General features: G+C 36.2%; 1 protein-coding gene across 1 annotated transcript in view; it reads left to right on the top strand.

Annotated features, from left to right (window-relative positions):
• Positions 1–25,709, top strand: part of APPBP2 (amyloid beta precursor protein binding protein 2) — a 51,708-nt gene that overhangs the window by 12,818 nt on the left and 13,181 nt on the right. The window contains exons 2-6 of the mRNA XM_078437416.2: positions 8,593–8,681; positions 11,420–11,571; positions 14,052–14,175; positions 19,897–20,065; positions 24,347–24,436. Coding sequence (XP_078293542.1) covers positions 8,593–8,681; positions 11,420–11,571; positions 14,052–14,175; positions 19,897–20,065; positions 24,347–24,436 — 624 coding nt within the window. The remainder of the gene's footprint in view (positions 1–8,592; positions 8,682–11,419; positions 11,572–14,051; positions 14,176–19,896; positions 20,066–24,346; positions 24,437–25,709) is intronic.

Raw genomic sequence — 25,709 nt, 5'->3', positions numbered from 1 at the left:
GTCGGCCACTTTACCAACTGAGCCACCCAAGTGCCCTGGACTGATTTTTTTCTTAAGTGAAATATAGTTGAGCATCATTCAGTTTTTTTTGTTTTTATTTTTTTAAGTTTATTTTTGTTTATTTTGAGAGAGTGTGCACTCGAACAGGAGAGGGGCAGGATGGAGGGAGAGAGAGAGAATCCCAGGCAGGCTCCACACTGTCAGTACAGAGCCTGATGTGGGGCTTGGACCCACTGACTGTGAGATCATGACCTGAGTCGAAAGCAAGAGTTGGATGCTTAACCAACTGAGACACCCAGGCACCCCTAGATTTTTTTATTTTTATTTTTTTAAGTGGTTAGACTTTTCATACTTCTTTCTGGAACTGTATACTGCATATTCAGGATTTCTGAGGTGCTGATTAGTGCAATTAGAATAAAGAAATTTAAGGGGTGCCTAGTAGCTCAGTTGAGTGTCTGACTCTTGATTTCAGCTCAGGTCATGATCCCGTGGTGGTGGGATTGAGCCCCACATTTGGCTCCATGCTGACAGCATGGAACCTGTTTGGGATTCTCTCTCTCCCTCTCTCTGCCCCTCCCCTGCATGCTCTCTGTCTCTCTCTTAAATACAAATTTTAAAAAATGTGAAATGGAAAAAGGTTTTAATTTACATAATGGAGTATTAAAGTTTATGAAACATACTCAAGGCTCTTGCAAATCAGTAAGAAAAAGGACTGAAAAGAAATGTGCTATTATGTTGATAGTGATTTTCACTAGATGGTAAAATTGAGTGAATGTTTTTCCTTTTTATACGTTATTTTCCATATTCTCTAATTTTTCTAAAAACATGTAATTCTTCTAAGTCAGAGGAAGCAAATTGTTTAAAGTTGGTTACCTACAATACAGAATGAGTTTCCATATAGAGACAGAATGTATTTCTTAGAACTATACTGCTGTCTTTCTACTGCCTCCTGGATAGACCTAATTTTCACCGCAGATTGGTAATGAAGCTTTGAGAAGCTGAGAAACTTCTTACCAAATAAAAGAGATCACAGACACATATTGACTTACATATGGCTGGTTATCGTTGTTAGGTATTACTACTAACCCAGATTTTTTGATCATTTATATCATGGTAGCCTCTTCCACCATTAACATACTCATGTAAATTACACAAGTGACCCCCTCAACTGAGGGATAGAGTTAGAGAATCTGTATACTAGACCTGATTTCATCCTCATAATGAATGGGGAAAAAACTCTTAGTTTCTTGTTAAATGGATGTGGATGCAATAGCATCTTCATATGTGGACAGCATATTTAAACTTTAGTAAAGGGTTGCCCTCTTATTTGAGTGTTAACTGTTTCTTGTGCTTTTTAATAATATGAGTGTATTAACCTCTTGACTTACTTGCCAATAAGCAAAGCATTTGCCCTGCAATATAAGAATAATCATGTTGGTCAGTTGAATTAAATTTAAAAAAGTATGACATGGAACCAATGAGGGTAGAGCAGCTAAGAAATTAAAATGTTAATAAGAAACAAGACATTTAAGTGTTGTTTTATCTTCAAAAGAAAGCATTTACCTTTTAATTATGTGTGTATTATGTTAAAATACTTCTGTGACACTTTAATCCAAGAATTTATAATCTGAGACCCCAATGTAATCAGTTACAGGACTTACATATCATATACAATATAAGAACAAAGGAAATATTATATTACAATGTGAATTTTTTCAGAGCTACATTTCAGATGAATTTTGAGATTAGAGAATTTTTCGAGTAAATATATGAGTGAAGATCGTACGTGTGTATTAAATAGAACAATTTGTTACTTTTATTTTAGAGGCGAAGGATACATTTGTTTAGAGATAAAGGAGACATTCTTTTTTAAAAACCTTTTATTAAAACATTTAAACACAAAAGTAGATAGAATGACCTCTGTGTGTCTGTTGTCCAGCTTTAACAGTTACCAGTTTTTGGCCAGTCTTGGTAAATCTGTTCTACCACATCCCCCTTTCCTATAGTATTTGGAAGCAAATCTAGGCATCATATAATTTCATCTGCTAATGTTTTAGTAGCCACCTTACTCTTACAACCCCTAAAAAATTTAATAGTAGTTTCTTACTGTTACTGAATATACAGTTATTCAATTTTCAGTTTTAAATGTGAAATTTGTATGTAATTTTACAGTTTGCTTATTTGGGTCAGGATCTAGGTAAGTTCTACAGGTTGGCTGTTGGTTGATCTCTCTCTTAAGTCTTTTTTGATCTATAGGTGGCCTTTCCATCTGTTTTCTTATCTTTGCAGTTTATTTGTTGAAGAAAGAGAATCCTTTGTCTTACAGACAGTGCATAGTTTTCCTGTAGCCTGGATTTCAGTGATCATGATATAAAACATTTTCATCATCCTTTCTAGATGTTTTAGTCTTTGTCTCTGTGGGGGCTTCATGGGTTTCACTGATTTCAGATTTCAGCTTTTAATACCAAGTTTTGGGTTTGGGGTCTGTAAATCATTTAGGTAGTATGAATTGGGACTGCATAGTCCTATGTGTCTTAGGTTTGAAGTTTCAGTTTTTCACTGCAGACTTTGAAGGCTGTGGATATTCTTGACTTTTTCATTCCTGGTTTAGGCAGGTAGTTCAGCTCCAAGTCCCTTTGCTTACAAGGATCTGCTGTCTGGACTCCTTCCTATCTGGTGTTTTGTACTCTACCCACAACCACTCAGAGGTATAAACTATTCTGTTTTTCTTCCTTCCCAGCTGTTTTTCAGTTTTGACAGCTGTGAAGTTTTTGCTCTTGGTTTCAAACTCAGCTATTTATCCAAAAGTTCTCTTCTGATAACTTTATTCAGCAGTTCCTTTTGTTTGGAAAAGAGCTGGAAGGTTTTCATATGTGTCGCTGTCATCTGCCTATTGCCAGAAGCTTTACTCCTGTTTGTCTTCAAAACTCAGCTGAAATTCTTCTTAGAGTAGTTACTTCATTTGTGATACTAAAACACTCTGTTTACCTCCATTGTATAATCTGTGAGCATTATCTTTCTGCTCTGACAGATTCTACATTTTTTGAGATCAGAGAACAACTCTTACTTTGTATTCCTGTGATGACCATAGTCACTAATATATCCCTGATACCTAGCACAGTGTCTTACACAAATGTTCCTGATATTTATTAATGAGAAAATAAGTAGAATATTTCTAGCTATAGTTTTCTTGCCTTTGATATGAAAAATGACAAAGATAAAACAGGTTCAGTAAGCCATGAGTTTCATGTACTTAATATGCCAGGGTACTTGGTAAAAGATCAGATGTTAATAGGAAACATCTATTTTTGTCTATCAACTTAAGCATCTATTATTTAGAATTTGTTCTTGACTTTCACATTTAGGTACTGGCAGTTTATGTTCTTCATCACTAGGGTACACTAGTGTATAAAGTTTGCATTGAAATTTGTTCTCAGAGTTTATTGTATGAACACTATTGTATAGAGTACTATGGAGAAAGGACATAAGATTATGCCTAATCAGTGTTTCTCTTTAAGGTGCTCACAGTGTGGTTGGGAGACAATAAGTAACTATGTATGAAGCTGGGGTTTTTCCCTAAGTGTTGAATTCTTTAGCTAAATTTGGGCAGTTTCAATAAATAATGATAGAATAACAATACTAAATATTTGATTCTTTAACTGTAAACTTCAGAATAGAGACTGTGTCTTGCTTTTTTTTGTTTTTTCTGAGGTTGAGTTCCATCCAAAGTAGATCGCTACCAATTTGGATTACGGATTCAGAAAGCATTGAATGTATATCTAGCTAATGCTATGCAGTGTGCTAGGTATTGGGGGTATAGTGATAACAGTGGTCACCTCACAGAGTGTAGAGTGTAATGGAGTGACATGTTGAACAAGTTTAGTGAATGTGTGCATGTATGTCTTGATGCTGATATGGAGGAAAATACAGTGTGTCATGAGAAAGTATAACAGGGAACAGAATTTAGATTGGGGAGTAAAGGGCAGGTCTCTATGAGAAGGTGACAAATTAGTGGAGACCATTAGGAAGAGTTACAGATTAACCCGGCAAAGAATCACAGTACTAGTGCTTCATGTGGAGGCAGTAGCATATGTGTGCAAAACTCACGAGGTGAGATAGAGCTAAAAGAAAGCTAATGTGGCAGGAATATAGGAGACAGGGAGAAAGAATGGTAAAAAATGAGGTTTGAAAAATAGGCAGGAGTCAGATAACTTTTAGAGACTTGTAGCCCATATTAAAAATTTTGAATTATGTTCACACTGAGGCTGCCATTGAAAAGTTTTAAACAAGGAATGCCATGAAATAATTTACATTTTTAAAAGATCATTCTGACTGCTGTGCAGAATTGATTAGAAGAGGACAAGAGTGGTAATGGAGAAGCCAGTTCTACCTAACCTTTTCAGTAATCCAAGTGAACGATTTGAAATATAAATCCTGTCTCACATATGTGCAGTTTATTGAATATTGTCCAGCTTTTGAAAAAACATACACATATGTAATGGTAGATAAACAATTTAAAAACAAAAGAGGGCCTATATTGCTCAAACTTTTCTAAAACTTGTTCATTTTTACGTGTCATGGTAATTTTTCTTTGATAACATCTGCTTTTCATTTCTGAAGATTTTTGCTCTTTACTGACTCTTCAAGAGGGGATAACAGTTTCAAACATGAGTGAGGTACATGAGTTTCATAGATTGTGTCTGTATGTTCTTAGACCATAGCTTGAATTCACTTTCTTTTATGTTTTTTTCTAAACCTTTCCAAGTTTCTGTTGTTGGGAATTAGCCAAGATTATTTTGTATGCTAATCTGATGTCAGAACTAAGCTGTTCAGTCTTAGCCTGTGGTGATTTTGAATTGGCTGGGAAAGCAACCAATTAAAAATCCCTCTGGTTAAGGAAGACTTTCATCCCCATCTTTATCTCCCAAAGAGTTTTCTGGGTTTGGGGCTGGCTTGCATTGCCCTTGCAGTAGTTTTTCCTTCAGTATGTTATAAGATTTTTACTTTAGTCTGTTCTAAAACATCACCAGGAATTCCATCCCTTTGTATCTTCAAGGTGTTAATTCTTATATATGTGTGTTACTAATATTTACTTGGTTTCATTGTATTTACATTTTTTATTTATAATATTTTATATTCTCGGGCATTTTAGGGTTTTATATAATCACTTATCTCTATGATTTTTGCCTGTGATAGGTTTCAAAAGGCAGTGTTTACCAAGTAGCTTTTAATATTGCTGTCATTTAAGTCTGGAATTTATTTTTACTATATTTTATTAGGAGACATCTAACTTTGTTTTCCCATTTTTTTTCTTTTTTTAAATGTTTGTTTATTTTTGAGTGACAGCATGCACACGAGCCAGGGGAGGGGCAGACGGGGGACAAAGGGATCTCACTAATCGTGAGATCATGACCTGAGCCAAAGTCTGATTGATGCTTAACCTACTGAGCCACCCAGGTGCCCCCCACCCCCCTTTTTTTTAAGTTTTGAGAAAGAGAAAGAGAGCACATGCATGCACCCACAGGGAAGGGTGGAGAGAGAGAATCTTGAGCAGGCTCCACATGGGGCCTATACCTGGAACTTGAGATCATGACCTGATCTAGAGTCGGATGCCCAACCGACTGAGCATCCAGACGCTCCTCCTTTCCCCATTTTTATGCACTCTTTGTTAGCTCCTTCTTCAGTGATCAAAAAATTTTTTTCTTCATCATGTTAATTTTTTACACACTGTGGTCTGCTTTTGAAGTTTGCATTTTGTTCCATTGATTGGTTTGTCTTCATACCTTTCCAGTATTGTTTTAGTTGTATTATATTGTCTGGTTTTATATCTCTTAGGAGGTAATTTACCTACTTCTAAAAATAAACTATTTTCCCTTAAAGAACCAAAAGTTGATAGAGTCCTTTAATAGCCTTGTTATTCATTGGGTACAGAATATAATATGAAACACTTAACAATGAACTGAAGTAAGTAAGATTTAAAAAAAATTTTTTTTAATGTTTCTTTATTTGTGAGAAAGAGAGAGAACGCGTGTGCACAAGGAGGGGAGGGGCAGAGAGAAGGAGACACAGAATCTGAAGCAGGCTCCAGGCTCGGAGCTGTCAGCACAGAGCCCAATGTGGGGCTCGAACTCACGAACTGTAAAATCATTACCTTAACCAACTGAGCCCCCAGGGACCCCCTAAATAAGTCAGATTTTTAAAAATCGAATCAGAATTCTTACCAAGGAATCTGGAGCCTCAGTTTCCTCCAAGCTCTACTCTATAAGCTGTATGAATCTATGAAAGAATAAATCTTTAAGTCTGCTATAAAAACGTTAAAAATCACCCTATTTATTTATTTATTTATTTATTTATTTATTTATTTTTAATTTACATCCAAGTTAGCGTATAGTGCAACAATGATTTTAGTAGTAGATTCCTTAATGCCCCTTACCCATTTAGCCCATCCGACTCCCCCCAACCAAGCTAAAAATTACTCTTTTTATATATACTCTTCCTTCCTGATAGATTGGCAGTGTAGTGTACATTATTAAGAACATGGATGTAAAGACAGACTGCCAGGGGCCGGATTTGTGCTTTACCACTTTTTAGTTGTATGATTTTGAGCAGGTTATTTAATTTTATATGCCTCAATTTCCTTATCTGTGAAAGTATAGAGTGAGTTACTTATGAAAAGCACTTAGAACAATGCCTGGCACATATTAGATCTTTTTAAGAATTAAATGCTATTTTTATTCTGGATCAGTATCCGCAAATCCCATTCACAGAATGTCTAAGTTTGCATTTTTGGATAAACCTGGTAAGGATAATTGGAAACAATTAAGTCATTACCCTCTTCCCAGAATTTAAATGTGAACCCATTTTTAGCTAGAAAAATTGAACAGAGTAAAAGGGGGGGGAGGGGCTTGTGTTAATAAGGGCATGTTTACATTGTAACTAAGGAAGCAACTTTTCAGAATTTTAATTTCAAATCCCATTTAGTAAGATATACCAGTTTTCAGTCATTAAAGGCATACGATGAGTTGTAATGTATACAAAGCTTAATTGTCTTTGGTGAGTACAGGCAAAAAGGTTGTATAACTTGTTTTCATTCTCCTATCTTAAAGAAATTCTAAGCCTTAAGTTTGCTAATGATAAGTTATTTTGGTAAGAAGTGAGGTTTTTTTGTACTATACCATTTTGGGAGTGTGTGTATATATTTATTTTGATAAGTAGATTTACTTTTTTGCCCTAAATAAAAACTTATCACATTGTTAAGCTCCCAAATACGGATTAGGTCATACATTCTCAACTTTATTTTCTGAGTTATTCTCTGTTGGTTAATAGTCAAAGTAAATATGACAGTGATTAATAATAGTGAATTTTACTGTTTACATTCCCAGAAGTTCTCACTATAGCAGAAAACATAATCATCTCTAAAATTAGCAAATCTTTCCTTACGAAAGTTTACTGTTAATATGAGTATCCAACCGTTTTATATGAAGATGACATTTTGCTTCCCCTTCCTGGGCATGTGGTAGCCCCTTATCTCTTCTCTTCGTTAATTGTTACGGATTTTTCACAGCAGTCCTTATTGATTTGCATTAATATACTTATGTAATTTGACCTGGCTTCCATTGTGACTAGTGATTTATGCCCAAGAACTAGTTGATTGAGTTTGTAGTATATTTTCCCAGCACAAAGTTAACTGGCCCATTTTGGCACATGAACTCTAGATCTTGTCTTCTTTTTGAAACCCCTGTTCTGTAAACTGAGCTAAGAGTTAAGTGTAATATAAAGTGAATAAGATAAAATTCCAGCCTTCTAAGGCACTATATTTATATAGCATATAAAAATTCAAAGCATTTGGTGAAGCTGGAGTGGGAGAAGGAGGGACAGTAGTATTTGTCTCTTTTTAACCGTGTGCATATATTATTTGTGATAAACATTGAACACATTTGTTAAAATGTTACTTTTAAAAGAAGTTCTAAAAAGTCAGGCAAAATGAGTAAGGGATTGTGACATAATTAGAAATCCTGCCATCTTGGATTATTTTAATTTATTTTTTCATCCTGGATTACTTTATTTAAGATTTTATTTTTAAGCAGCCTCTTTACCCAATGTGGGGCCTGAACTCACAACCCTGAGATCAAAAGTTGCACACTCTCCTGACTGAGCCAGCCAGGCACCCCCCCCCCCCCCCCCCCGCCATCCTGGATTACTTTAGACATGATCTGTTAATTTTAAAAGTTTCTTGAACATAACTTTTTATGTTTATTTAATAAGTGTATAGCACTTTGTAGAATTTAACATGTATCAGATACTAATTTTTAAATTAAATTAATTTTAAATGTTAATTTTTAACTTTATATACAACTATTAAAATGTCTTGTATGAATTGTAAAAATTTGTTAATTTACTATTGCTGTGGAATCATACTGACTTTGGGTAGTACCCATTAAATTCATTAAATATTAAGTCCATCGAATTATAGTGCTCGCTTCGGCAGCACATATACTAAAAAGTCCATCGAATTATATCTAGAAGTATAATTAAAGTAAAATTAAAATTAAATTAAAAATTTTTAATTACCTTTTTTATTTTTCATTTCAGCTTTACCAACAGGGACGCTTATGTCAACTGGGCAGTGAATTTTGTGAATTGGAAGTTTTTGCTAAAGTATTGAGAGCTTTGGATAAAAGGTAAATACACTTTTTAAAAATTGTAGTGAACCATACATAACCTAAATTTTATCATTGTAACTTTTTAAGTGTACAATTCAGTGACATTAAGTACCTACCTACCCATTGTTGTGAAACCATCATTACCACCTTGCTTTTTGTGTTCAAGAAAAGGAGACTGAATTCATCTTCCCTATTTTGGCTGTTACATGTGGTGGAGCCACATACAAGTATAGACGACACAGCCTTTGATTATATACTTGCTGTTCTCTTTAGCATTCTTCCTGAAATTTGCTTTAAATGCTATTTCTTTTTCCTAACCCACACTTCTAGGAAAATAAGAATATAGTTTTACAAAATACTGCTAATTTCTAATATGAATATTGCCAAGTTGTTTTATTTGTTCAACAAATTAACTAAGTATATACTTGTTCAATGCCTAGTACGCATCAGGTACTGTTCAAGATGCTGTGAATAAGTTCTACGATATCTCTTCCTCATGGATTTTGTATTTGAGAGAGGAAAATAATAAGTAAATAATATAATTTCGCTGTTAGAGGTAACTTTGAAATGTGGCCTGTGTACTGTAGAGGAACTTTTTGGTTAGTTGAATAATTAAAATTAATCTGTAAAATAAATAAATAAATGAGAACTTCATTTTGGTAAAAGAAGGCTATAGCAAAACTTTTAAAAGAGCATTCTTTAAGAAAAGGTTACCTTTCTGGAATTTAAATTTCTCTATACAATTCTAAACGTAGCCATTGTAAAGATTTAGTGGAATACCTCTCTTTCATCTCTCAGGTTATCTTTCACCAAGTCAAAATCCCTTGGTAAGTGTTTAATGTATTTGTGAAACTAAAAGCATGTAGTTTGACTTTTTTCCCCTTTATCCAAAGCAGTGATTCTGGTATTTACAATTTTGTTATTTAAGAGTTTTTTATTAAGATATAATTCACATACCACCACATTCACCATTTTAAATTATATAATTAATTCAGTGTCTTTAGTATATTCACAAGGTTTTGCAACCATCACCACCATCTAATTCTAGAACATTTTCATCACCCCATAAAGAAACCCTGTACCCATTAACAATCACTTCCTATTTCCTCTTACCCCCAGCCTACCATTAATCAATTTTCTGTCTCTAGATTTACCTGTTCTAGAAAAGAGAATCATATGGTATATGGTCTTTTGTGACTGGCTTCTTTTACTTACAATGTTTGGAAGGTTTATTCATGTTGTTGCTTGTATTAGTACTTCTTTCCTTTTATGGCTGAATAATTTTCCATTGTATGAATATACTGTGTTTTATTTATCTAGTCATCTGTTGGTGAACATTTTGGCTGTTTGGCTATTATGATAATACTGCTGTGAACGTTTATGGACAAGATTTTGTGTAGGCATATGTTTTCAATTGTGTATATAACTAAGGGTGTATACATATGATAACTCTGTTTAATTTTTTTAGTAAACTCTAAACTGTTTTCCATAGTGGCTGTATCATTTTATGTTCCTACCATCAATGTATGAGAGTTCCAATTTTTACATATTTTTGTCATCACTTTTTTAGAATAATGATTACATCCTAGCAGGTGTGAAGTGGTATCTCATTGTGATTTGGGTTTGCATGTCCCTTATGACTAATGATGTTGAGCATCTTTTCTTGTACTTATTGGTCATTTGTATACTTTCTTTGGAGAAATCTCTATTCAAATCCATTTCCCATTTTTAAATTGGGTTATTATTGAATTATAAGATGATTTGGTTTTTAAAAGTTAGTTTTAGGGGCGCCTGGGTGGCTCAGTTGGTTGATCATCTGACTCTTGATTTCGGCTCAGGGACTCTTGATTTTGGCACAGGTCAGGATCCCAGGGTTGTGGGATTGAGCTCCACGTCAGGCTCCACACTGTGTGGAGCCTGCTTAGGATTCTGTCTCTCTCCCTCTGCCCCTCTCCCCTGCTTGTGTTCTCTCTCTCTCTCTCTCTCTCTCTCTTTCTCAAATAATTTTTAAAAAAGAAAAGTTAGGGGCGCCTGGGTGGCTCAGTCGGTTAAGCGTCCAACTTCAGCTCAGGTCATGATCTCACAGACCGTGAGTTCGAGCCCCGCGTCGGGCTCTGTGCTGACAGCTCAGAGCCTGGAGTCTGCTTCAGATTCTGTGTTTCCCTCTCTCCCTGTCCCTCCCCTGCTCATGCTCTGTTTCTCTCTGTCTCAAAAATAAATAAAAACATTAAAAAAAAAATTAAAAAAAAAATAAAAAAGAAAAGTTAGTTTTATTCTTTTTTATTGACATTTGTTTACACATACAGGAACACACAGTGATCTACTGAATAAAAATATTAGGCTAAATTATGGATTATTATGGCTTCATAATTCATAAGGCAGAAAGTTTTTTGTATCTTATTCCATCTTGGAAAATAATGGTAGTGTTATTTTTTAAAAAGAAAGCTAGTGGATGCCAGGGTGCTCAGTCAGTTAAGTGTCCAACTCTTGATTTGGGCTTAGGTCATGATCACACAGTTCGTGAGTTCAAGCCCTTCATTCCCAGCGTGGATCCTGCTTGGGATTCTCTCTCTCCCTCTTTCTCTGCCCCTTGCCTGCTTGCTTGCACACACCTGTGCACACCCATGCACATGTGTTCTCTTTCTTTCTCCCTCAAAATAAATAAATAAACTTAAAAAGAAATAAAAATCAAGCTAGCACTTTCTAAAACTGTAAAATATGTTATCTTTATAAAATAATCTTTTCTTCTCTTTCAGACATTTGCTTCATCATTGTTTCCAGGCTTTGATGGATCATGGTGTGAAAGTTGCTTCAGTCTTGGCCTACTCATTCAGTAGGCGGTGCTCTTACATAGCAGAATCTGATGCTGCAGTAAAAGAAAAAGCCATTCAGGTTGGCTTTGTTTTAGGTAAGTAATAGTAAAATAGAGAAGTGTTTTATTGTAGGACATGACTCATTAAACCTACTAATGATAAAGGATTACACCAGAACATTCCCAAAGTCTACATAAGGAGGTTGAGAAAAACATCAGAAAAATTAGGTGTGATTTATTGAATGTTAACTTTGTGCCAAACACTAAAGTAGGCATTTAAATGTTATATTTTCCAAATCCTCATAACATTCCAGTGGTGTGATGGTATTAATGGCACTTTACAAATGAAAGATTCAGAAAAGTTAAGAACTTGCTCAAGTCACATAGCTGGTAGTGTACTAAAAGTTTAGAATCCTGCATCTATAAATTCCTTACCACATGTTTTGCTAACATGTCCTGCTGCCTCCAGCCTCTTTCACCAGCTTACCATATGCTGTGGCATGAGACTTAATCCTTTTAAGGCCTCAGTTTTTCAGTCTCTAAAATGAGGGTAATCCTGTATTTCCTGATGGGATGTTACAAGAATACTGAAAACATATGGGGAAGGAGTCTGAGAAGGTTTTGTTTGTTATATATAGAGAAAAATACTGTTTACATTTTGTGGAACATTAAAAAAAATGTTTATTTGGGGGTGCCTGGTGGCTCAGTCAGTTAAGCAGCCAACTTTGGCTTAAGTCATGATCTCGCGTTCGTGAGTTCGAGCCCTGCATTGGTTCTGGCAATTTGGAGCCTGGAGCCTGCTTTAGATTCTGTGTCTCCTTCTCTGTCTCTCCCCCACTTGTGCTCTGTTTCTCTCTCTCAAAAATAAATAATAAACAATAAACATTAAAAAGAAATTTTTTTAAATGTTTGTTTTAAAGACACAGAGAGTGTGAATGGGGGAGGGACAGAAAGAGATGGAGATTGAGAATCCCAACCAGGCTCTGTTCTGTCTGCACTGAGCCTGACATGAGGCTCGAACCCATGAACCATGAGATCATAACCTGAGCTGGAAGACGGTTAAACAATTGAGCCACCCAAGCACCCCTGCATAACATTTTATATATTTTTTACAAATCTACATAGATAAGTATGTTTCAGGCAACTACTTATTAAAGTTGTTACTTACCCTTCTTTTTACTTTCTTTAAAAAATTTTTTTTGAAATAATTATAGATTCACAGACAATATCAAAACCAAGAATTGACATGACTTTAACAGTATTTAAAAAAATTTTTTTTAATGTCTATTTTTGAGAGGGAAAGAGAGAGAGAGAGAGATGTGGGGGGCGGGGGGGCAGAGAGACGGAGACACAGAATCTGAAGCAAGCTCCAGGCTCTGAGCTGTGAGCACAGAGCCCGATGGGCTCGGACTCATGAACCGTAAGTTCATGACCTGAGCCAAAGACGGATGCTTAACCAACTGAACCACCCAGGTGCCCCCAAGTTTAGTACTGTTAAGTAGACTACAGACCTTATTGCATTTTCAACAATTTTTACATGTACTCACGCGTGTGTATGTTTCTATGCAGTTGATTCCATGTAAAGATTCATATAACTCATTACCATCAAGATACAGGACTGTTCCATCAACACAGACTACCTTTCATTTTTAACTCCTCACATTAATGTGTGCACATGCCTGTTTTAGCTCTCTTACACATGCACATACACTTTCTTTGCTAACAAATTTTCATGATCATTTCCTTCAATCTTAGAATAATTCTTTGTAGTGGTCATAGACAGTTTGCTGGAAGAACTTCAGAACATTTTTCCTGAAAAGAAATTTATCCTTTGATAGTCCATGGAATAAAACTGCAGCCAAGAATTGTCCCCCAAAAATGTCTCTAGCAAAAGAGTATCTGTGATCTTGATGAATGTTAAGGTTGACATCCCTTTGGTCCTAGATGATTATGTAAAAATCTGTAGAACAACTTCAGTATCAACCAAAGTGAAAGGCAGAAAGTTTTTAGTGTTCATTGACGTCCTCTGTCAGCTCCACAAACATTTATACCAATGTCTGGTTGTTATAATGAGCCAGACTGAAGAAATATCTTGCAGGTAGAATCAAGTTCTAACAAACTCATAGTTAAGTTATTGGTCTTGATCCTAAAATTATCGCAATTTGGAGACAATGGAGACAATTTTCTTAATAATAGCTTTATTGAGATGTTCTTTGAGATTGGGTATAGAGAGACTGAAAATGTTAGGATTATTGAAATATATGGCTAATTAACTGGAAAATGTCAATTCTTAGAGTATAGAGTATTTTTAGAGGGTTAAAACTCTTGACTCCTTATTCAAGGTCTCAACTTTGATCTAATCCCCCTAGTTTGAAAGTTTTTGTTTTGTTTTTTGTTTCACAGTAGCTTTGTTTTGGGCTAAACACAGGACTTTAATATTACGGGTGTTTTCATTTTAGATAATACTAATTTTAAGCGTGTCATTTTAGCTTTCAAGTGATTTATTAAATTATTTTAAAAATTACTTATTAAATTATTTAAAATTATTTAAAGTTACTGGTTTTCTTGTCCTTTAGGTGGCTTTCTTTCAGATGCAGGGTGGTACAGCGATGCTGAGAAAGTTTTTCTGTCTTGCCTTCAGTTGTGTACTCTACATGATGAGATGCTTCATTGGTTTCGTGCAGTAGAATGTTGTGTGAGGTAAGTTGGAACAAATCCTACTGTAATGGTCCTTAGTGGCTTTTATAGTTTTAGCTTGTATAAGTATACTCCTAACAATTGGACAAACCTCAGAGGTTATATTTGTTTGTCATAGTTTCATTAGTCTGGCCTCCTATCTCTGATCACCAAAATATAGTTAACTTGCTATGGGCATCTTAGTTTAGATTTGAATATTATGAACCAGACTGTATATTTTATGTATGTATATATGTATGTATGTATGTATGTGTGTATTTTTGGGAGAGAGAGCATGAGAGTGGGGAGGGGCAGAGAGAGAGAGAGACAAAGGATCTGAAGCAGGCTCTGTGCTGACAGCAGAGAGCTCAATGTGGGGCTCAAACTCACGAACCCTGAGATCATGAGCTGAACCGAAGTTGAATGCTTAACCAGCTGAGCCACCTAGGTGTCCCTATTTTATATATATATTTTTGCTATGTCGTAGAGCTTGTGTGTTCATTCACTCAACAATTATTTATTGAATGCCTCAGTGTACCCAAAACTGTGCTAGGCACTGGATGCTGGGAAAATAAAAACATGTTTTTCTTGGGTGTTTATTTTTTTTTACCCTTGTTTACATTTCTAGAATTGTGTAATAAGATTAGTATTTTATTTATAAATAACTATTTTGTTTAAAAATACATTTTTTAACATGTACTTAAAGGAAAGGCAGGCAAGGCTAGAAATAACTCTTCTTTTTTACTGTCTTCGTTTTTTCTATGTAACATTTAGTTATGGGTATTTTTATGTAAGTTTTCTCTCTGTCCCCAAATTTGATTTGACATTTTTTTTAATGTTTATTTATTTCTGAGAGAGAGAACGAGAGAGAGCCTGCGCATGTGCGAGCAGGGGAGGAGCACAGAGAAAGGGAGACAGGATCTGAAGCGGGCTGTGCTGATGCAGAGAACCCCATATGGGGCTCAAACTCATGAACCATGAGATCATGTGACCCAGAATCCAGAGTTGGAACTCAATTGAGCCACCTAGGCACCCCATCTTGCTCAGTCTTAACATGAATATATTCATAAGCTAATGACTTCTAAACTTGTATATTTTCCTTCCAAACAGTGAATAGTTTAACCAGTTAAATAGTAATTGCTTTTGACAATAGCTGTTGATCAGGTAGATACAAATGTATTTTCTCATAAAAATAACATACTATGGGAGGGGCGTCTAGGTGGCTCAGTCAGTTGTGTCTGACTTCAGCTCAAGTCGTGATCTCACAGTTCATGAATTTGAGCCCTGCATCAGGCTTGCAACTGTCAAGGGCAGAGCCCGCTTTGGATCTTCTGCCCCTCTCTCTCTGCCCCTCCCCTGCTTGCGTGCCCTCTTTCAAAAACAAAACATTAAAAAAGAATAACATGCTATGAGAAAGAAGGTATATGAGAAATCTGTACCTTCTCAGTTTTATTGTGAACCTAAAACTGCTCTTAAAAATAAAATATTTTTAAAAGATAATAAAATACTATACTTACATTGTAGAACCACATTTGGAGAACCTTGAGAACCTGCCTTTTCATTAGACTGAGTATATTAAGGCAAAATTGGATCCTCAGTTGAATCTAAAAGTTTCTTGGATCCTTCATCCTGCTCTGTGTTAGCCCAGATGGACATACAGACCCTGAAGAGTCTCCATATGTTTAATTTGCCCTTTTGTTTCAGTAGACAACCAGCAGGAAGTGGAGAAAATGTCAAGCTGTGCATTTCTGGCTTAAAATATTTAGTTTGATACCCCATCATATGCCAATTATTAAATAATTTCTAGAAATTTATTTTTAGTGAGAATATAGTGAATATTGTTGGAAATGCAATTTCTAGTATTGTATAAATGAGAGGTGAATACTGTTCTTTTCCTTCTGTAAATTTACAGCCTGTGCTTGAGTTTAACCTTTTCCTCATTGAACCCTTTGGATCACTACCAACTCTGTATCTCTAATATGTATCTTTTTTTCTCAAGGTCATTTTTGGGTTTTTTTGGACTGTTGTAATACCTTCTGTCCTGGTTGTCTTCCTTTCACTCTTGGCTTTATTATAATCCATCTTCCACACTGTAGCCAGAGGAGTCTTTCTAGAGTTGCACTGTCCAGTATATAGTCATTAACCATGTACAACTTTATAAAATTAATTAAAGTTAAAAACTGGGTCCTCAGTCACATTAGGCACATTTCAGATACTCAGTAGACACTTGTGGCTGGTGGCTACCAGATTGAGCAGAGCAGATATAGAATATTTCAGGAAATTCTATTAGCGTTGTTCTAGAGCATAAACCAGATCTCACTGTTACAGCCAAAACTCCTTACCATGACCTGGCAAGGCCCTATTAAATCTTTGTTATCTCTGCTTTCTCATCTCTCTCTCTTCTTAAAAAAAATTTTTTTTAATGTTTTATTTATTTCTGAGAGAGAGTGTGTGAGAGAGAGAGCATGAGCAGGGAAGGGGCAGAGAAAAATGGAGATATAGAATCCGAAGCAGGCTCCAGGCTCTGAGCTGTCAGCCCAGAGCCCGATGTGGGGCTCAAACCCATGGAATGTGAGATCATGACCTGAGCTGAAGTTGGACGCTCAACTGACTGAGCCACTCAAGTGCCCCTCTCTCTCTTTTTTTAAGTTTGTTTATTTTGAGAGAGAGAGAGAGAGGGAGGGAAGGGCAAAGAGAAAGGGAAAGGGAGAATCCCAAGCAGCCTCCATGCTGTCAGCACAGAGTCCAACTAAGGGCTTGATCTCCCAAACTAAGATCATGACCTGAGCTGAGATCAAGAGTTGGGTGCTTAACCAACTGAGCCATCCAGACACCCCTGCTTTCTCATCTCTTTTTACATAATCCTTTATTCATAATACTTCAGACATGTTGGTCTTCTGTCTGTTCTTTGATTATGCCACATTTTTTTCCCTTTCTCAGGGCCTTTGCAGTTATTCCTTCTGTTTGAAACATGCTTCCTCACAGACCTTCACATGATTGCTTCTTCATCATTTAGGTATCAACTCAAATGTTAGCTTCTCAAGAGAATTCTTCCATATCTACCCTGAGAACCTTCTTTAGGAAGTTCCTGATCATGGGGCACCTGGCTAGCTCAGTCGGTAGAGCATGACTCTTGACCTTGGGGTTGTGAGTTGGAGCCCCACATTGGATGTAGAGATTTCTTATTTTGTTTTTAATGTTTATTTTATTTATTTTGAGAGAGAGAGAGAGAGTGTGAGCAGGGGAAGGGCAGAGATGAAAGGAGAGAGAATTCCAAGCAGGCTCCTTGCTGTCAGTGCAGAGCTCAATACAGGGCTTGAACTCACGAACTGCGAGATCATGACCTGAGCTGAAATCAGATGCCCAACCAACTGAGCCACCCAGGCACCCAGATGTAGAGATTTCTTAAAAAAAAAAAAAAAAAAAAAAAAAAATTTAATTTGAGAGAGAGCAAGAGTGAGTGGGGGAGAGAGGTGGTGGGGTGGAGAAAGATTGAAAGAGAATCTCAAGCAGGCTCCACGCTGAGTGTAGGCTCAATCCCATGACCCTGGAATCACGATCTGAGATGAAATCAAGAGTTGGATACGTAACTGACTGAGCCACCCAGGTGCCCCAAAAATAAAATCTTTAAAAAAAAAGGAAGCTCCTGATAATGTTACCCTATTTTTATAAGATTCGTAGCATTTATATTTTTTTAAGTGTATTTGTTATTTTTGAGACAGAGAGGCAGAGAGAGGGAGAGAGAGAATCCCAAGCAGATAGCCTCATGCGGGGCTCGAACTCACAGAACCATGAGATCATGACCTGAGCTGAAATCAAGAATTGGATGCTTAACTGACTGAGCCACCCAGGCACCCCGCATTTATTTTTAAATGAATGTCTTACTTTTTGGTGTGTTTGTCTGCCTATCCTATACTCCTTCCCCCTAGAGTGAATCTCCTTAGGGTCTTATTTACCACTGCATCCCTTTCACTTAGAAAAATGACTGGCACATAATAGGTGTTCAGTCAATAATGGACTGTAAGAGTCTCTCAAAACTTTATCATATGAACCAGCATATTTCTTTTTCCAGTAATCTTTTACTAGTTTTCAGTTCTATTTTCCTGTGCGTAGTTTCCATTGTGACAGGGATCATTGCTAACTACTTGACCATTAGAATAGCAACTTGGCAGTCAAATGACATTGTCTCTTTTTTCTGTATCAGTACACTTACTTTAGCATTAAAAATTTTCTATATACCAGGATGCCCGGGTGGCTTGGTCAGTTAACCGTCTGACGTCAACTTGGGTCATGATCTCATGGTTCGTGGGTTTGAACCCTGCGTTGGGCTCTCTGCTGTCAGCACAGAGCCTGGAGCCTGCTTCAGATCCTCTGTTTCCCCTCCTTGTCTCTCCCCCACTCATGCTCTCTCTCTCTCAAAAATAAAACATTGAAAAAATTTTTTTACTTGAAATGTATACCAAAACATACATTTTTTCTTTTATATTTCTGCTTAAAAATATAAATCCATTCAATTCTCCATTCTAGGAAAGCCTGAAAATGACTGCTTATTTCTGCTTTAAGTTTGAATTTGACGTTATAAAAAATTCAGAATCTTTGGTTAACATTAGTATATTATTTTGCTGGAGGGTTTTAGGCTTTTCTAAAAGCAGATAACTGTATGAAGAATGTTGGAAGGATACACACTGGCATTGTATACTGTTTGCCACCTTATTGAGTTGTCTTGGTTCATTTGAAGTTATTCCATCTGCTTTCCCTGACTGTACAAAGAAATGATAGCGATTAGAAGACTGTTACATGTTTCTCATCCCGAGTCATTGATCTGTTAATATTTTTGGTATAGTTAGAAAAAATAAATTTTAAATATCTGTTTTTTATATTCTTGAAGAATCCTTCCCAGATTCTCCATACCTGGTTTCTTTTAAATGATTTTTATACCCTGTTCCCTCTCAGGGCTGAGCATTTTCAGAAGATTGTATTGGCATAATACATGCACATAAAGTTCTAGCCAGCATTATAATAGATACATAAATATATGTCAGTTCCTCACTGTTCTGTCTTGCATAGTCTATACAGATGTATGTAGTCTGTTGGTACCACAATCTGACCTAATGCATTTTGCTACTCTTACATATCATTAGATAGTGTACATGGTTTTACAGTTACTTTGTGTAAAGAACTGTATTTTTCCACCGTAGAAGATAAAGGTTATAAAAGAAATAGGTGACAATACCACTATTTTCAGTCAACCTACCTTACTGGAAAGATAACCAAAAAATGAGCATTTATGAAGCAACATGAGATAAAGTTAGTAATCAAGTATTGCACAAATAAACTAGAACAAAAGAATGGAAAGTAATGGTAGGTAATAGTATTTCATGTTGATCTTGTTTTTTCATTGTTTTCCAATTTTTTTATAATGAGACTGCATTACTTTTGGATTTGAAACAAAAAGAGTTAAGGGTTAGATGTAGCACATTCTGAGTGCACAAAGTATGCAAAATATTTAAAGAAGAAAAAGAATCAGAGTTGGATGAGATTAATCATGGGTAGTTTTCTGGGAAGAGACAACTCTTTGTGTGCTTTAGTCAGTCATGGTTTGGGGCAGATGGTTATTTTCCAGTGCTGCCCCGTACTTCTTACATCTAGTTTCCTTAACTCATTTGGGTGGTACTAAGTAGCGATCTGTGAGAGGACCATGCTAGAAATGTCAAAAATAGAGGAATGTTATTTCTGGTTTTGCAGGTTGCTTCATGTGCGAAATGGAAACTGCAAATATCACTTGGGTGAAGAGACGTTTAAGTTAGCTCAGACATATATGGATAAACTCTCAAAACATGGCCAGCAAGCAAACAAAGCTGCACTGTATGGAGAACTGTGTGCACTACTATTTGCAAAAAGTCACTATGATGAGGTGAGTGTTTTGAAGTGCATTTCATTGTGATCAGCAGGTAGCTATAAACAGGATAAAATCAAAACAAACAGATAAACAAAGAGAAACTAATAGGTACAGGCTGAGGGGATGGGAGAAATAGGTGAAGGATATTAAGAGGTACAAAATATCCAGTTACAAAATAAGTCATGGGCTTGAAAAGTACAGCATAGGGACTGTAGTCAGTAATATTGTAATAATGTATGGTGACAGATGGAACTACACTTATTGTGGTGAACATAGCATATTGTATACAATTGTCAGATCACTGCGTTGTATCCTGAAGCCACTGTAACATTGCATGTCAACTGTACTTCGATTTAAAAAAAAAGGTTGGGGGTGCCTGGCTGGCTCAGTCGGTAGAGCATGTGACTCTTGATGTCAAGTTTGTAAGTTTGAGCCCCACATTGGGTATAGAGATTACTTAAAAAAAAATAATGAAATTTGTTTAAAAAATGAAAATAAATAATAAAATAAAAATTTTGAAAGGATAAATCATACAATCTTATATTTGTCTAATCATATTTTTACATACTGGATTTACTTAAAGCAATACACATTTGTAATGGAATATTTATTATTTGTTTTGATTTTATTTTTTGTAATGGAATATTTAAAATGAGACAAAAAAACATTCTGTGAGATGTATTTTAAACATACACATATATGATTTATGGCCTATTTTGTTTTTAATTTGACCAAATATATTGCTATCTAAATTATTTTGATGGGCATGCTCTGTCAAATGAACCTTTATAGATGGTTTCTTATTGGATGTGCAGCTCTGGGTAAAATATCATAACTTGAAGGCATTCATTTTAATGGGAAGCTAGGTTTTATTTATTATACTTTATTGCATTGTTTTTCTCCTTCCTCTGCCTTATGAGAAAGATAACTTTGCTCCTGTCTTTATACTATTAAATTAATGCTTCAGCACTAATGAATATGTAGTTGAGAAGTGATTTATGTCTTTTTAACTCCTTTACTTGATTGCTTTACTTATGGAAGGATATCATAAGTATTTTATGCTGCCACATAACTGTCATTTAACTTTCATATTTTATAATTATTCCTATCTTGATTTTTGCCCCATTAATATATTCCATATTCTCCATAAAGGAAAATTACAATTAGAGGTAAAGCTAGAAAATTCTAGAATGATTATACAATGACGTGCAACCCTGCTGCTAGGATCATCCTGCTATTCATATCCATGTAAGAAGACATCAAACCCACCTGTAAAAATCTAAAACCTTTACCAGCATGCCTGCAATTTCTTAGGGGTGTTATGTATGTTTTTCTGGTTACGTTTGATGATGAATCCTATATCTGCTGAATTAGTTCTGTTGATGGATTGTTTTGCTGCCCCTTGTGTGCAATGATTGTTCCATAGCTTCTCAACCCAAATATAGAACTTAGCCTCTTTCTTTTATTTTCACACACCAAGAACAAAGAACCCATTCACAGAAGACCTTTGTGTGGATAGCTGACTTTATGAGATCTCCAATGACAGTAAAGGAGGAAGTGAGAGAGAGATCTCCAACAACAGTTTGAGTAGTAGAGATGCTTACCTTAAGGGGCACCTGGGTGGCTCATTTGGTTAATCATCCAACTCATGATCTTGGCTCAGGTCTTTTTTTTTTTTTTTTTTTTTTTTTTTTTAAGTTTATTTATTTTGAGAGAGTGATGTGCATGCATGCTCCCACAAGTTGGGGAGGGGCAGAGAGAGAGAGAGAGAGAGAGAGAGAGAGAGAGACTCCCAAGCAGGTCCACGCCTAGCACAGAGCCCAACGCACAGGGAGGGCTCCATCTTACCAACCCTGAGTTCATGACCTCAGCCAAAATCCGGAGTCTGATGCTTAACCAACTGAGCCACCCAGGCACCCCTCAGCTCAGGTCTTGATATCAGGGTCATGAATGCAAGCCTGGCATTGATTGGGTTGCGTGCTGGGTGTGAAGCTTACTTAAAAAGAAGAGGGGCGCCTGGGTGGCTCAATTGGTTTAGCGTCCGACATTGTCTCAGGTCATGATTTCACGGTTCGTGAGTAATTCAAGCCCCATGTCGGGCTCTGTGCTGATAGCTCAGAGCCTGGGGCTTGCTTCAGAGTCTGTGTTTCCCTCTCTCTCTGCCTCTCTCCCTCTGCCTCTCTTTCTCGCTCCCTCTCTCCAAAAATGAATAAGCGTTTTTAAAAAAATGAAATTAAAAAAAAAGAGAGAGAAAGAAATGCCTACTTCTAAAGTTCTTCAGGTGCGCCCCCCCCCCCCCCCATCTTTTTATATCTCTGCATAGGAACTCATCTTAGCCACTTCTGATTCATCTTTTCATTCCTGTTGTTCATACTGTCCTCTGGAACTCTGCACTCTTCTTTCTGTCACGTAGATTGATTCATATCTTGCCATTCTTTGCTTCATACCCAGTTCTACCAATGTATTGGTGGTCCAGACCCACCAGTGTATTCAGTGGAACAAAAATGCCTTTTATTTATCAGTTTCCACTTTCTTTACTAGGCAGTTACTGTTTAATTGACAGTTATTTTGTGTCTACATTTAGATTAAGAGTTTATACTGTTTTTTATTCGTGGTCTTTGCAACACTCAGCACATTCATGAGGAATGTTTAAGGCCGTAAATGTATCTTGAAGGATTTTGATAGTTTTTTTTTTTTTTTAAGTAAACTCTGTGCCCAGTGTGGGGCTTGAACTCACCACCCCAAAATCAAGAGTCACATGCTCTAACAACTGAGCCAGCTAGGCACCCTAGATAGCTTATTCTTTTAAAAATAGATAAGTTTGTCATTGATAGCTACAGAAAAGTATGCAAATATCGAGGATATAGCTTAATGAATTATCATCATATTTTGATATTAGCATGGCTTCAGCTATGCCGAGGTAATATAAGCCCCAAAATAGCAATGACATGGAAAAATAAGGTTTTCTTGCTCATGCTACATTCTGTCTTGGGATGCCTGTGGCTCTGCTTAACATTGTTTACACTTTGATCAAAACCATGTGGTGAGCATCCTCTATTTAGAACATTACCAGCCTTAGAGTAGAGGCAAAAACATCATGAGGAAGTATTACTTACTCTAAGAGCTTTTTCCCAGAAATCACACATTTCACTTCTCATATTTTAATTAGTTTTTAAATTGGCCAAAGGAAATCACATGACCATGTCATCTTTAATGTGGAAGGGAAGTATATCCTTCCCCAAAGAGGAGCTGTAAATATTTTAAATTTTTTTTTTTTATTTTTTTTATTTACTTTAAGAGACAGAGCGGACGAGGGACAGAGAGAGAGGGAGAGAGAGAATCCCAGGCGGACTCTGTGCTGTCAGCACGGAGCCTGATGCAGTGCTCGAACTTATGAACCATGAGATGATGACCTGAGCCAAAACCAAGAGTCAGACACTTAACTGACTGAGCCACCCAGGCACCCCAGGAGCAGTAAATATTTTAAAGCAGTATTACAGTCCACTACAGTTTGAAGGATTTTAACTTACTACTCTGAAACAACATCTGGTTATTTAGTGTCTTAACAAACCAGGTTTTCTTGGCCTAAATCACATACATTTCATTTTTATATAAAAATTGCTTCTGAATCTTTTAGGTGGAATAGAGAAGGAAGCTTGCAAAGGAAGTATTTTCTTCCACTAAGCACTGGGAGAGGAAGGACATATTGTTTTATTTCCCAATAGATACCTAGGTGTTAACACATTGCCTGGCACTAAACCTCTCTGCACCTCATTTTCACATAGTAGTTTGCATCTCATAGGGCTGTTGTGTCAGTTAAATGTGTTAATACACATAAAGTGCTTAGAGTAGTAGTTCTCACAAAGTGAGCACTCAACTAAACAGGTAGTTAAGATACAAAATAATAAGCATTGCCTTAGGAGAAGAAAGTATAGGAAGCCTAATCTAGGGCTTGAAAGACAAGTTAGGTGGGTTTAACTTAACTAACTTGGTTAACTTAACTTGGGTTTAAGAGTTCAGGAGAGAAGAATGTATACAAGGCAGAGGGAGCAGTATCTGCAAAGGCTTGTGGGCAAGAAAGAACATGCTCTTGATTTCTTCATTGTCAGTTTTTCAAAGAAAAATGTAACAAACTTAGGCTTTCAAGAAAACTTAGTCTCAGAAAATTTTAAGTGTAAATACTTTGTGTGTGTTCTTATTCGGGTACTTGAAAGCTTAGGAGAGAGATACACAATCATTTCATTACATACTGTCAGTTTGATTAATCAGTTTTTACTCTTTGTAAATATTTTTTAGGCTTACAAATGGTGCATTGAGGCAATGAAAGAAATCACAGTGGGCTTACCAGTCAAAGTTGTGGTGGATGTTTTAAGACAAGCTTCTAAGGTGAGTATAATGTTAAAATTATTAATGAATTACAAGATTTAGCAAGCTTTAAATCTGTTTTAGTTAACTTGTTATTTAACAAGTTAGGTATTATGTACTTCATGGACCAACAAGGTCTATTTTCTAAGTTTCTATGCTCAGTTTTAGAAAACTGGTTTCTAAAACTATCCTATGTATAGAATTGAGCTAATTTTCCTATATCCAGAAAACCCATGAAAAAATTCATTTTGATAATACAACTCACTGAAGTACAGATTGAAACATTATTTTGGTGCTATCCTAACTTGAGTTTGCTTTTCTTTTTCTTTTACGTTTATTTATTTGAGAGAGAGAGAACGTGCACGTGCGTGCGTGTGCATGAGAGGGGGAGGGGTGGGGTGTGTGTGTGGAAAGAATCTGAAACTGGCTCTGCGCTGTCAGTACTGAGCCGGACATGGGGCTAGAACTCAGAAACCATGAGATGTGACCTAAGCTGAAGTCAGATGCTTAACTGACTGAGCCACCTAGGCGCCCCAATTTTGCTTTTGTTTTTCTTAGCCTTTCCAGCAGCCTCAATTCCTTATGCCACAATTGTAGGGACTTTGGTCATTTTTCTCCTCAAGGCTAACCTAGTATTAAATCTTAGAGTGGTAGTATTACAGCCTCACAGTGTCATACTTTTCAAGTATATTCTTTCTACCCAGAGGTTTTTCAGTTTTGAGTATTCCATTTTGGTTGATTTTAATTATGGAAATTTCAGTTAGAATAAAGATCCTAAATTTGTAATTTAAAAGGGTCTAAGATTCTGCGAAACTTCTTAAATAAGTCATTTTAGACAAGTAAGTGGCATAACTTTATTCAGATTATCAGAGCTAGAAGAGGGATATTACTATATTTTTAATTAATTTAAAACATTGAATATACACTTAATGTTAAGACAGTTTAATATATATGCAAGATTTAGGAGTGCCTAGGTGGCTCATTTGGTTAAGTATCCAACTCTTAGTTTCGGCTTAGGTCATGATCTCATGGCTCATGAGTTTGAGCCCGCACTGGGCTCTGCGCTGGCCTCACGGAACCTGCTTGGGATTCTCTCTCTGCTCCTCCCCTGCTCATCCTTTCTCTCTCTCTCTCTCTCTCTCTCTCTCTCTCTCTCTCTCTCTCTCAAAATAAACTTAATATATATAGGTGCAAGATTCCAAGATTTGTATTTCTATATGCAGATAATATTTAGAGTTTGAAAACTATTGGCTATTTTCATGAATCAGAATATTTTAAGAATAAGAAAACTTGA

This window comes from Panthera onca, chromosome E1 (genome assembly GCF_046562875.1).
Source record: "Panthera onca isolate mPanOnc1 chromosome E1, mPanOnc1 haplotype 2, whole genome shotgun sequence".
Classification (NCBI taxonomy): Eukaryota; Metazoa; Chordata; class Mammalia; order Carnivora; family Felidae; genus Panthera; species Panthera onca.
The sequence above is the reverse complement of the archived record's forward strand: the minus strand, read 5'-3'. Positions and strand labels throughout refer to the sequence as shown.